The sequence below is a fragment of the Tupaia chinensis genome, unplaced genomic scaffold, assembly GCF_000334495.1.
Source record: "Tupaia chinensis unplaced genomic scaffold, TupChi_1.0 Scaffold000175_1, whole genome shotgun sequence".
In the NCBI taxonomy this organism is placed as follows: Eukaryota; Metazoa; Chordata; class Mammalia; order Scandentia; family Tupaiidae; genus Tupaia; species Tupaia belangeri.
In genome coordinates, this window is record NW_006159650.1 from 999,103 (window position 1) to 1,013,090 (window position 13,988).

At 44.5% G+C, this 13,988-nt stretch overlaps 1 protein-coding gene across 1 annotated transcript in view; it reads right to left on the bottom strand.

The window, feature by feature from the left end:
• HLCS (holocarboxylase synthetase) overlaps positions 1-12,169 on the bottom strand; it is a gene marked incomplete at its 5' end in the record, with an annotated part of 233,007 nt that extends 220,838 nt beyond the window's left edge. The window contains 3 exon segments of the mRNA XM_027770951.1: positions 1,429-1,611; positions 9,090-10,030; positions 12,007-12,169. Of these exon segments, the coding sequence (XP_027626752.1) occupies positions 1,429-1,611; positions 9,090-10,030; positions 12,007-12,169 (1,287 nt within the window).
• Between the last annotated feature and the right edge of the window lie 1,819 nt (positions 12,170-13,988).

Consider the following 13,988-nt stretch of genomic DNA (forward strand, 5'->3'; position numbering starts at 1 on the left):
AAATAAATAAATAAATAAATAAATAAATAAAGTTAAATTTTTTTAAATAAAATTCTTTTAAAAAAAATTACTCGGGGGCTGTCAAGTGGCCTGGTGGTTAAGGATGCTGGACTCCCACATGGCTGACTATGGTTCAAGTCCCAGGCCTGGCAGCTTGCTCTCTCTCTCTCTCTTTCTCTTTCTACCCATCTCTGGTCAAATTGAAATAAATAAATGAATGAATGAATAAAGTTATATAAAATAATTTTTTTAAAAAGTTACTTGTGGGGTCAGCAGATGGCATAGCAATTACATTGTTGGACTCCCACAAGGCCATCTCAGTTCAAGTCTCAGAACCAGTGGCCTGAAACTCAGGTTAGGCACATGTGCATGCGAGCCCAAGAACCCAAGAGGAAAACAGAGGAAAAGGGATTGCAATGTGGCCATTCTCCCTGGGATTTCTCACTTTCCTTCTCACTGTCTCTGTCTCTTTCTCTGACGAGCATGCAACATAAGACAGAAACCTCTAAAAATAAAAAATACATATATACATACATACATTACTTGTAGTCTTTTTAGACTAAGTATTAGATACTTGTTAGGTACATTTATACTTTTAATTCATTTGCCCTCCCAACAACTTAATGATGACAATAACTGCTCTATTATTTAAATAATATAATTTTTACCAAACTTCCAATATATTGTTTGATCTAGTCCTCAAACAAACCTGTAAGTTATCATAATCCTAAATGCTCTCAGATTTTATATCTGTACTTTCCAGGTAAACACATTATACCCAGAGAGTTCACAGCTCTCCTCTTGCCTGAAAACTAAGTTTTCCAAGTGACCGAGTACGGCCCCAAAGATAATGCTTCCATTTTTATAAAAACTGTGGCCCTCCCCCTTGGGAATGATTTCTCACTATCCCTCTCCCTGTCTCTCACTGGCAAATGCAAGCACTCTATGGCAAAAACCTAAAAATAAATAAATGAATACATGTTGGGGTGAGGGATTTCTTTTTTCCAAGAAAAGGCAGGTAAAATTGCTGGAGCCCCTCTGCCACAAGATGGCAGACCTCAGCGCCAGCGAAGCAGAAGCTGCGTTCTGCCATCCAAAGACTGGCTGAGAGAGGCCCACCTCAGAGCAAATGCTTAACCCCAAATGAAAACCCTGTGATTTCCCAACACACCTTTGACACATAAAGCAGGGACCCTTCCCCTCCCAAGGAAAGGGCAATACTGAGCAGGTTTCACACCTTCCAACCCTTCCACACAAACACTAAAAACAACCTACACTTGCACACCTTTGACATGGTCTCCAAACCCAAAGTCAAAATAGAAAATCAAAACGGAAATCAAAACCAAGACCAACTGGTGAAGATCAAGGGTTGCCACTGGCTGAAGGGCCACAGGGCGGCGCTCCCTGCCCAGCTGAGCCCACACTCACCTCGGCGGCCAACAGCAGGTACAGGGGTGTTAAGGCGGGCACTCGTGTCACAGCACAGCTTATGCCAAGTGCTGTCAGGATCTCCTTAAGGACTTCGTATCTTCTAATATTGCTTGATTTGAGTAAATTAAAATCTTCTTGAGTTTGCGCTTCTGAAGAGCTGGGAGGTAGTTCTAAGTGTACCTGAAGGACAAAGATGCCACTTTGTAAGTTGGGGCCACTTGCAGACACTAAGAAGTCAGTTTCTTCACCAATTTTTCTGAAAACTTGAACACAAATTTCTTCTAATACCATGTAAATTCTGAACCTGAATATTTGGGGGTTTTTGTTTTTTGTTTTTTGGGGGTTTTATGGAGAGATTTTTGCTATAGGGTGCGTGTGCTTGCCAGAAAACAGAGAGACAGAGAGACAGAAAGCCAGAAATCACACCCCCCCAGGGGGATGGCCATACCACAATCATTTCTCCTCCATTCTCTTCTCGGGCTCTTGAGCACGCACGCACACATGCCCAGCATAAATTTAAGTCACTGGGTCTAGGACTCGAACCGCGGTTGACTACATGGGAGTCCAGCACATAGCCATTACGCCAACTGCTGGTCCTTGAACCTAAATATTTGGAAAGTAATGGCAAACAATAAAAGATTCCAAAGAGCCTATTGAAATCATGGATGTTGGGCTGAGAGGTCACGGTGGAAAAACCCTGCATGTCATCAAACACTGTCCAGGTTCTGATATCTGATATTTATCACTGATCAGTCGTGAGACTTTGGGAAAGTTACTTAACTTGGTTACAGACCAAAACACTGAGAAACACCTATGTGCAGAACCCAAAGAGGTTGCTGCTAAACTGGAACAGGGGGCATCGAGTCATGCTGGAAACATCCTTCCTACTTGTTAGTCTGAACCGGGAAGCAGTACTGGGAGGAGAGTACTTTCACTCATCACTTTAAGCCTGTTTGCAGGGGGGCCAGCAGGTGGTGTAGTGGTTAAGGCTCTGGATTCCCACACAGCTGACAATGGTACAAGTCCCAGATCCGGCACTTAAAATCACGCCAGGTCCATGTGCATGCGTGTGAAAATCCTCAGTGGAGGAGGGATTGCAGCATGGCCACGCCCCCTAGGGGGTGATTTCTCACTTTCTCTCTCTCACTAGAGAGTGTACATCACAGCAAAACAAACAAAAAAGAGTGCTTACGGGAATTCAGAGAGCCAGTGGGTGGTGGTAGGGCTGACCTACATGGGAAAGTACGAGGTTCTCCCCCAGAAGCATCCCTGACTTTTCCCGGCACGTGCCCTGGTCTAAGATGGCTGAAATGGGATGAATGGCTCCCAGACTCTGTCGGGGGTGCTGTCTGTCTCTCTTACCCATAGAAAAAATACACAAAACAAAAAGAGGCCTTTCTGGTGCCCATAAAAACCTCTATTCTATGTTTAAATTTGTGTTGTTTTGAGTGGGCAGAGAGGTGCGCTTCATTTTGCTTTGTTTTGCCTATCGTACGGCAAAGCTTCTAGTCTGTTATAGGAGCCTTATGAAAATGAAAAGCATGACATCAGCCTTTAGGCAACTTAAATGTCTCATTTCTCATCCAAGCCTTAACCAAGCTAAATATTCTACCCAAATATATTGCCCAGAATGGTTCAAATGTTAAAAGTTAAGGGCACTCTAAAAAGGTTAGCAGAACACTGTCCAACACAGTCCCCAAACTACAGCTGGCCACTGCAGCTGCTCCACCCAGGACAGCACACACCCGCCAGTGTGCAGAGCAGAGGTGCGGAGAGGAGGAGGCTGAAACCTCTAAGGGATCTGCCACCCATGTAGTGCCCCCACGCCCTAAGCATGAGCCTCTGTTCTCTGTGGTGGTGCACCACTGGCAAGGCGGCAAGTCCCCTTTAATGCATGTGAGCACCTAACTATGCCAGAGGTCAACCCTCACAGGTGGCAGGAATAAAACAAGCAAGGTTCTGTTCCCACCTAAGCCTCGGAGAGGAGGGAACACACGGGCTCACTGGGCAGGGTGCGTACACAGGATATTTGAGAAGCACACAGAGTGAATGTACTGAACTCCATTCACGTGAGAAAGACCCGAAGTGATGGGACCAGCAGTTAGCATAATGGCTATGTCATTGGACTCCCATGTAGTCGACCGCAGTTCGCATCCTGGACCCAGTGGCTTAAACTCACGTCGGGCACGTGTGCGTGCGTGCCCAAGATCCCGAGAGGAGAATAGAGGAGAAGAGACTGCGGCATGGCCATCCCCCCTGGGGGGTGATTTCTCGCTTTCTATCTCTCTGTCTCTGCCTGTCTGGTGAGCACACACCCTATAGCAAAAACCTCTCCAAAAAAAAAAAAAGACACGAATTAGAAACCTGCAATCAGGCTGCAGACAGGTCTCTGAGATTCAGGGCATAGGCAGAAGGTCACCACTGAGCCTGGGAGAACTGCTTTTCTCGTCTTTATTCACGACAGAGTGTCCGCACGTGCATGAGAGAGTGAGAGAGCAAGAAAGTGAGAGAGAGGAGCATCCTCCACAAAGTCTGGCCATGCCACAACCCCCTCCCTCAGTTCCTTCAGACCACTGGATCCTGGACACCTGCATGCATGCCTGACGTGTTTCAGGCTGACCAGAGCCGAAGTGTGCCCCTAGCGTAAGCTTAAAGCCTTCCCAATGGCCTTTCCAAAAGCTCCTTAGTTCACGAAGCAATCCAGGGTGCTTTTACCTGGTGTGCCTTCACCCTCCTCATCACTCAGGGATCAACACTGCACCCCAGTGTGACAGCTGTCTCAGCCTGCCTTGCCAATATTCCCATGTTCTCTCACACCACCAATGAAATCTTGACATGTATAATTCTGTCTTGGCATCTACTTCTCTGAGGATCCAGGTTAACCCCTTCATCATTAACAAATTTAATAAGAAAATGGCAGAGAAAATTTTGACATTACATGAATATCACAAATCTAACAACATAATCTCAGCCAGGATTTGAACCAAGATCACCATGTGGGATCTGGCTTGTATTGAGCAGCACATTACCACTGCACCACAGAGCCAGTTGACAATTGCTTTTGTTTTCTATCTGGAGATCTTCACATTTAGGTGCTTCCACAATGGAAATGGAAAGAACTCTGAAAGAACAGAGACAGAACAACACACAAGAATGTGCACGTGGCAGCTTGTGCTCCTGGTCTCGCCCTCTGGTTGTACTGTTGCCATAGTGAAGGGTCTGTGCGGAAACTTCAAGTTGTTCATGGGGAAAATGGAATAAACTACAAGTTTGTTTTTTATGCAAAAACTTTGAAATCCGGGAACCAGCAGTTAGCATAATGGCTATGTCGCTGGACTCCCACATAGTCGACCGCAGTTCGCGTCCCGGACCCGGTGGCTTAAAACTCATGCCGGGCACATGAGCGGGCGAGCCCAAGATCCTGAGAGGAGAATGGAGGAGAAGGGATTGCGGCGTGACCATCCCCCCTGGGGGGTGATTTTTCGCTTTCTGTCTCTATGTCTCTCTGTCTGTCTGGCGAGCACATGCTCCCTATAGCGAAAACCTCTCCAAAAAAAAAAAAAAAACTTTGAAATCCATGTAATCTTTTATAATACACATTTCCATGAACTTTTTAAATTACTCTCCCCCCCCCATATTTCTGTAACTTGGCTTCTTCTAAAATTAAGGCTTTTTAACTGACCTAAAAGCCAGAACTACAAATGTCTCCAGTCACAAATGGAGGAAGGAAAGTGCTACTGGCTTCAGGTGGCAGATACCAGAGATGCTGCTGAACATCCTAAAATGCACAGGACTACCCCTGACCTCAGGAAGTCTCTGGCCCAGAATGTCGACAGTGCCTTGGTTGAGAAACTCTGCTTTAAAAGCAGACTTAAAAGCAGACCCACTTCTGCCCTGTGTAAAGCTAAAGAAGAAAACAAAATCTGGGGGCCAGCAGATAGCATAGTGGTTATGGTGCTGGAGTCCCACATGGCCAACCACAGTTCGCGGCCCAGACCAGTGGCTTGAAAATCACACTGGGCACATGTGTGTGAATGCCCAAAATCCCAGGAGGAGAATGGAGGAGAAGAGATTTCAACATGCCCACCACCCACTCCCAGGAGTGATTTCTCACTTTCCCTCTTTCTCTCTCTCTCTCTCTTTCTGTTCTCCAGCAAGTGCATGCACCCTATGGCAAAACTCTTTTTTAAAAAAAGGAAAAAAACACAATCTGGTTCAGCCTCATAGCCTAGTGGTTCAGGAGCCAGATTTCACAGGGCCAACCATGATTCAAATCCTGGCGTGGCAGCTTGAAAAACATGCCAGGTGCATGCCCAACCCCCAATCCCAACAGGATGGGGAAATGTAAGAGAAGGGATTGCAGTATGGCAGTATGACCATACCTCACTGGGAGGTACTTTCTTTCTCTCCCTTGCTCTCTAATAAATACATGTGCCCTCTAGCAATTAAAAGCAAAAGAAACAAAAAAGATACAAAATCTTTTCAAGTCCATTTTAGAGACTTTATTATTGGGACAACTTCAGGCCAAGCTCCTAGTCTACTTAACAGTCAAATATCAGCCTTCGTCCACAGCCCCAAGTCATCCCTGCAACCTTGATCAATACAGCAACCAAAGGAACAACAGTTCCTCTCTTTATGATCATAAATGGCAAAAGCATCAAATATGCAGCTTACTCGGCTGGGAACCCACCAGCTAGCATGCAGCTGTGTTTGTCCTTGAAGTACTTTGCCTCCTCTTATTGGGTTACATCATTAATAGATTTATTACCAAGATGAAGACTATGAAATTGAACAGGGGAAGGGGAAATTACCCAGTCTGTGATAATATTTATTACTTTATCTCAGCAAGGTATCACAATGACACAAGCCTGGGGAGAAAACAGTGACCCTGTCACAGGGAAGACTGGAAGTCATTTAAAATCAAAAATGACATTCTAATCCTCTGCATCTGATTTGTGAAGCTGCATCATATTGCCTTTTTTTCCTAGGGCAATGTACTGGAGTATCAAATTTTATGATGGTAAAGGGGTCAATTTAAATGGTGCAGCAAGCAGATTTGCTATGTAACTTGGAGAAATGGATCACAGCAGTGCCGAATCAATTTTCTAGTACAAGTCTGCACACAGGGGTGGTAAAATTCGCTCTTCAGAACTGAAATATGGCACTAGGAAGTCAGGTTTTTAAGTGGATTTTCTGAGTATGCACAGTTACTATAGTTACCATATTTGCAGAGAAAAAGATAAGAGGAACATTTAGTAGGCCTCTAATAACCCCCTCGTGTGGCTTGTAGTACTTACAGGAACTTACTTGGCTGGGCATGTTCACCTGTCCTGACACCCAAATTTCTTAAGTTTAGTAATTAAAATATTACATTTTAATCTTTAATTCTCTTAAGAACAAATGAGTGGGATTTAGAATAGAAAAAAATAAATAAATTAGATCCCCTTGAAGAATGTTTTCTCAGAAAACTTAAAGACTTAATTTTTAGAAAGGCTGGACAGACACATCATGAAAGCAGAACGAAAGTAAGTGATTTTCAATATCAATAAAACGATCTCTATAGTAAAACAAAATCTATTACACTCATCCTGGGAACTCTTCTGTACAAAACACCTACATCTACTTTTCGCATCAGATCATCACATCCTTAAGGACAAAGGAGTGTCCTTGTAAGAGAAACTTTTGCCCTGAAGCACTACAAGATACGCAGTAAATTATATAGAATTCTGAAATAGCCTATCCACACTTAAACCAACAAAAGAAATCAAGAAAAAGAAAACAGAAATGAGACAAAACAAAACAAACAAAGCAAATTAGTAACAGAAGACCCAAAGGACCTCCTAAGCAGGGAAAGGAAATTAGCATTTTTCCTCCATCCTTTCTCCATTTTTTCCTTATCTATGTATTAATATACCATAAATCTAAATAATTTCAATAGTCTTTTATCTGAAATTTTTCTTAGCACTTATATTTTAAGAGTGAAAAAACATAAGAAAAAAATTGAGGATTTGAAAACGTTTTTAACACCAACTACTCTAGCAATCAGAGGCAATAGTTTAACATGATGGTCACTAGTGTTCGAAATCACCACCCCAAGATACTCAACTTCCCATGTTAAATAAAGGCTTAATAGCCCAGCCATGGTGGCTCACAGGTAGCACCATGTTTGGGAGGCTGGTAGCCACATGGGAGGGCCAGGTTCAGTTCTGGGGCCAATCTGAACATGCCAGGCACACCTATAATCTCAGCTAAGATGGGGATGCTGAGGCAGGAGGATCACAACACGAGGCCCTGTCAAAATACTCTCTCTCCCTCTTTCTCCCCCTACTTTCCTTCTTCCCTCCTTGTCTCATAAAGGAATAAATAAATAAATAATGGCTCACTATATGTATTTTTTTAGATTTATTCATTTATTTATCTATTTATTTCTTGTGATTTTCAAGCTACTAGGTCTGGGACTTGGGTGACGATTGCCATGTGGAAATCTAGTGCCTTAACCACCATGCCACCTGCTGGCCCATGGCTCAATTATATTAACCATGGTGTAGACCAGTGTATTTTAGAAAGGTTATTACAAGTAAAGGTCAAAACAAGAAAGAATTTTCTAGCTAATCTTTAGTTAGCCAGAAATTTTAATTAACCATACACCATCTGCCTGTTCCTCCATCACAAGTATTTTGGGTAATCAGGGTCATCACGGGACCAGCAGATACTGGACTCCCATGTAGCCGATCACAGTTTGAGTCCTGAAATCAGTGGCTTAAAACTCACGCCAGGTGAGGATGGAAGCAGAATGGGGGCCAGCAGTTAGCATAATGGCTATGTTGCTGGACTCCCACGTAGTCGACCGCAGTTCGCGTCCCGGACCCGGTGGCTTAAAACTCACGCCGGGCGCGTGTGCGTGTGTACCCAAGATCCCGAGAGGAGAATGGAGGAGAAGGGATTGCGGCATGGCCATCCCCCCTGGGGGGTGATTTCTCACTTTCTGTCTCTCTCTCTGTCTGGTGAGCGCACACACTCTATAGCAAAAACCTCTCGCAAAAAAAAGAATGGAAGCAGAATGGAGAAGGAATTGTTGCCCATGCCCCCCTGGTGGGTGACTTCTCACTTTCTGTTTCTCTGTCTCTCTCTGTATCTCCAGCAAGTGCCTTATAGCATAAACATCTAAAAAATAAAAAAATCAGGGTCATCACGAAAGCCCCGAACTAGTAACTAAGCCTTCCATTCGCCATTAGCAAAAACTTCCACCTGTCAAGAGGAACCCACTGTCAAAAGGAGCCCACAGCAACAAACTCTTTAAAAAAAAAAAAAAGATGCCAGAAGGTGTATGCACTCTATCAGAGGCAGACAGAGAGACAGAGAGAGAGGGAAAGGAAGAAAGCATCTCCTAATGGGGTGTGGTCATGCCACAATCTCTTCTCCCCACTTCTCCATCCTTTCAGGATCTGGGTCACAGATGCACATGTGCCATGTTTTTCAAGCCACTGGGGCCAAATTCAAATAATGCAGTTGGTCAGTGGGAGCTGGCTCCCTTCACTACCAGTCCATGGAGCTGGCCCAGCACACAAGCTCTTGAAACCTCCAAATACACAGCCTTTAAGAGCACATTCCTTCTCAAAGATACCCACAGATCATCAAATGGACATCACCCTCAGTACCTGGCAAAGAATAGCTTCTCCTCCACATGTTCCAAAAGGCACCTGCACAATTGTCCTGTCTTTATCCACATTCTCCAGGTGGCCATGGAGCTTGCCGGGGCCGAGCTGTTCTCCAGGGCCCTCCTCATAAATGCAGCCACTGCTCAGGACACTGAGCCTCACCTCACTGTGGTCAGCCTTGGAGAAAACCAAGCTCTGGACTGTCGTGTGCAGTGTGCCCTTGCTTGTCACCTGAAAGCCACCAAACACGAAGGGCGAAGACAGGCTCAACACCTTCCCTCCCTGAGAGAGAAAGGCCATGAACTTCTGGTGCAGGTCTTTGGGAATGGAGCTGCAGGTAGCAATGACCAACAGCACACAGTTGTCTGGCCACGGGTCTCTAAGAGCACTTTCCTCCAGCAGCTGGTACAGCAAATAACTGTCAGTGTCCACACAGTCAGTCAGAACCGAGCAGACCTGCTGGAACCGGCCGAGGGCTTCCTGGGAGTCGGGGCCCACATACAGCAGGATGTTGGGTGCCTTTCCTGAGATGTTGACTCTCTTCCCTTCACTTTTAGGAAGAAGCTCATCAGAAACACCCTCCACACTGCTGCTGTAAGGAAGATCCGGAATGTTCTCTGCAGATGCAAACTTCACTGACTCGATGGTGCTGCTCTCAAGTTCCAAGCACTCATGGCAACTAGAGAGATGGAGGTGAGGATGCACAGTGGAGCCCTCTTCCCTGCTCCCATCCTCTACAGGTTCATCCCCAGAGGCACTGCCTCCATTCTGCTCGGGGTCTTTACCAAGAGCCTTCAGGTCATCTTTGCCAACATGCTCCATGACATCCCGCTCAGGTTTAATCTCAACAGAAGGTTCAGGGTTCTGCTGAAGAATTTGTGCTTGCTTATAGGAGGCCTGATCCTTAAGTTCTGTCAGAGTAGAATCCTGCAAGGTCACAGCTAAAGCATAAACAGGAAAGGTAATTAATTGACACTTCTCATTTGACATGTAGCTGAGTCCAAGATGCCCAGCGTGCTCTGCCTTTCATGACTTAGAACACAGGGTAGCTACTGCATGGCTCCCACCTGCAGCCCCACTCTACATCCTCTGAACCACAGAACTGCCCCCGCCTGCTGAGAGAGTGCCCCTGAACACCCCATGCAGAATCCCCAATGCCACAACATCTTTGCTATACAAATCTGAGAACCTAAGATCTCTATATGGGCTGGGGAAGAAAGTGAGATTCAGGGACGTGATTTTGCCTACTTATTTATAGACTCGATGGCTTGGATGTATTCTCCTATAAAATAATGAAACAGAAATAAAGAGGCCACATATTGGGCCAGCAGGTGACGTGGTGGTTAAGGTGTTGGATCCCATATGACCAAGTGCATGGTTTGAGTCCTGAGCCCAGCTTGAAAAGCACACTGGGCACATGTGTGAGTGTGTGTGTGTGTGTGTGCCCAAAATCCTGAGAGAATGGAGGAAAAGGGATTATAGCATGGCCATCCCCTTGGGGGATGACTTATCATTTTCCCTCTCTCTGTCTGTCTCTCTCTCTGCCAAGCACAGTCACTCTGTGGTAAAAAAAAAAAAAAATTTAATTAAAAAAAAAAAAACATATCTAGTGACATATCCAAGCATGCCCCAGGGACAAGCCTCTCTCAGGATACCTCAGAGGATCAACAGGGAGAAGGGTCTTTGCAGTGTCTTGTTTAAGGACTGGAATATAAGTTTACAATCACTGATTCAAAAAACCTTCATCAAGCACACGCTGTACATCTTATGTGGTTCATGGCAGAAGGGAAACTAAGTGATTTACATACATTTCTAGACCTGATAAGGGGCATATCTGCTCGTTTGAAATAAAGACTTTCATAGACATAGAAAGCCCACTTCTAAGTTTAATTAATGAAGAATGGCCATGTTTTCTGAAAAAAAGATTTGTCCCCAAAAATTGTGATATGCATATTTTAAGTAAAAGGCTTTTGGAGTTAGAACTTCACAGTGACGCTAGCTATGGTTCCCATTCATTCAGAACTGCAGCCTGGAAACTAGTTACACTACACTAAATTGCCTGGAACAGGCCCAGCTGTGGTGACACAGACAGCAGGGCACCGCCACACGATGCTGGGGTCACATGGGAAGGCCCAGGATCCGATCCCAGGTTGACCTAAATACACCAAATGTACTGATAATTCTTGCTGGCTGGAAGACCAGGGAGATCATGGTGTGACAAGATCCTCTTGGGGATCTCTATCTGTCTGCCTCTCTCATTAAAAAATAAGTCAACTTAAAAATAAACTTGCACAAAATAAACATTATATGGGTTCTGAATCTGAGTACTATCTCATGTGCCTTATAGCACAGTGGTAAAGTCCTGTATGTAGGGAGCAGGACCCCACATGGCCAACTATGGTTCAAGTCCTGGCCCCAGAAGCTTGAAAAACACACAAGCTCCTGTGTACATGTGCCCAAAATCCTGACAGGATGAAGAAATGGAGGAAAAGAGGATTGCAGTGTGATCATGCCCCATTCTCTTCTCTCTTTCTCTTTTAGGTGAGCACACCAAAAAGTGCTCTCTCGCTCTCACTCTCACTCTCTAGTGAGCACACGAGCCCTCTTGCAATTAAAAGAAAGCAAGCAAGCAAGCTAGCTAAATGTCATCTCAGGGACAACACAGTTATGAGAAATTCTAGTTTAAGAAATTTAATAAACTCTAAAGACACACTCAAGGATAAGCCCCCCAACTCCAAAAGTATTTGGCATATGTACGTATTGTAACTACTATGTTAAATCCAACCTGCTGATGTCAGTAAACTGAATCTAAACCTCACCCTTCGGTCACATCAGCAGCACATCAACAGCCCTCAAACTCTTCAACAGTAACTCATAATGTCCCATGATGACAGAAATATTCCTCAAAGTTACTCACACGTGATTTTCTGGGGCACCAGTCCATTATCCATCTGGAGTCTGTCTTCCATAAACGCCACCCCCAGCTTGCTGAAGTTGTCCACACTTGCTTCAGCAATTAACTGATAAGGATCCCCAGGTCTGCAAGCTAATGGCAAGCAACAGTCTGACCACTTTACGATCTGGAAAAAGCAGGTGAAGGAGAAGGAAGAAAAAGAGAGGTTAAGCTTTCTCTTTAACCAGCTACTATGTTTTTCCCTTCAGGTTCCCCATCACTAAATTATAGCTGAACATAACACATTACTGCATGTTTTATTAATATCAAATTGTCTGGGCTCAAATTTATTTCTACCTGACAACAGTGCTTACAAAGCACTAAATAGAACTCTCTCGTTTAAACTGACATCCCATCTGTTTTTCCAGAAAGTAAAAGGGGAAAAGGCCCATCCTGTAAAAACACTGTAAAAAGAAAACATTCAGGAACAAGTAACAGGATGTGCCAGCTCCATAGTGCAGTGGTTAAGAGAGCTGGATCCCACGTGGCTGACCATGGTTTGAGTCCCAGGCCCAGTGGCCTGGAAAACATACCAGGCATGTACTCATCGTGTGCCTAAAATTCTGACATAAGGGAGAGATGGAGAAAAAAGGACTGAGGCATGGCCACACCCCAGTGTGGGATGCACTCTCTTCTTCTCTGTCTCTTTCTGGCAGACACATGCACCCACACCCTTTGACAATTAAAAAACAAATTTTTAATAACTTTTTTAAAAAGACTGACCACTGCACATACCCATAAGCCTAGTGATTAAGAGAGCTGGATTCCAGGACCAGCAGATGGCATAATGGTTATATCACTGGACTCCCACATAGTCAATCAAGGTTTGAGTCCCAGACCCGGCAGCTTAAAACTCACACTGGGCACATGTGCATGCATGCGTAAATGCAAGAGGAGAATAGAGGAGAAAGGACTGCAGCATGACCATCCCCCTGGGGGCGGGGGGGTATTTCTCTCTTTCTGTCTCTCTGTCTCTCTCTCTCTCTCTCTCTCTCTCTGGTGAGCGCAAGTACCCTATAGCAAAAATCTCTCTTAAAAAAAAAAAGAAAAAGAGAGAGAGATAGCTGGACTTCATTTGGCCAAGGCTCAATTCTCAGTCCCAGAGGCTTGAAAAACACACTAGAGGGGCCAGTAAGTGGCATGGTAGTTAAGGCACTGGACACTCCCACATGGCTGACCACAGTTCAAGTCACAGAACACCAAAAAGTTCTCTCTGTCTGTCTATCTCTGTGTGTGTGTGTCTCTCTCTGATCAAATTTAAAATAAAATTAATGAATAAATAAAAATTAAATAAATAATTCTTTAAAAAAAGAAAAAATACACCAGGCATACATATGTGCACGCCAAATGTTGACAAGAGAAAGAAATGCAGAAGGGATTGTGGTGTGGCCATGCCTCATATGAGGTGCTTTCTCCCTCCCTCCCATTCTCCTCTCCCTCTCTGTGTGACGACTGCACACACCCTCTGTCTCCCAGACTTGCCGAAACATGAGAACTGTCAATAACTCAGCAGCCTGAGCCTGCTTGTAAAGAAAGTTCACATTTCCACCACAAGGGGGATATGGGAATTAAAAACGGGGAAAAAAAAAAAAAAGAGAGAGAGCAGACGAAAATGTCATTTAAGGCTTCACATTTTTCCAAAATACACTAAAACTGGGTTATGGAATACCTGTCATCAATCTGAGGCTTCCCCCATGGAAAAGAGAGCCCACTGGGGCTGATAGGCTGGCTCTGGAGCTAGGGGCCAAGCTGAAATCAAACTCAGCCAGCCAACACTGTCAGTCCTTAGGCAAGTCTAAACCTCTTAACCTCCTCATTCATAAAACAAGATAGTGACAATATTGATCTCTGACACCTTACAAGTTTGTTGCTTATAGGTTTATTGCGTTAATGAGATTGAAGACTATAGGTAAGGCACCCAGCATAAAATGCTTGATTAAAGAAAC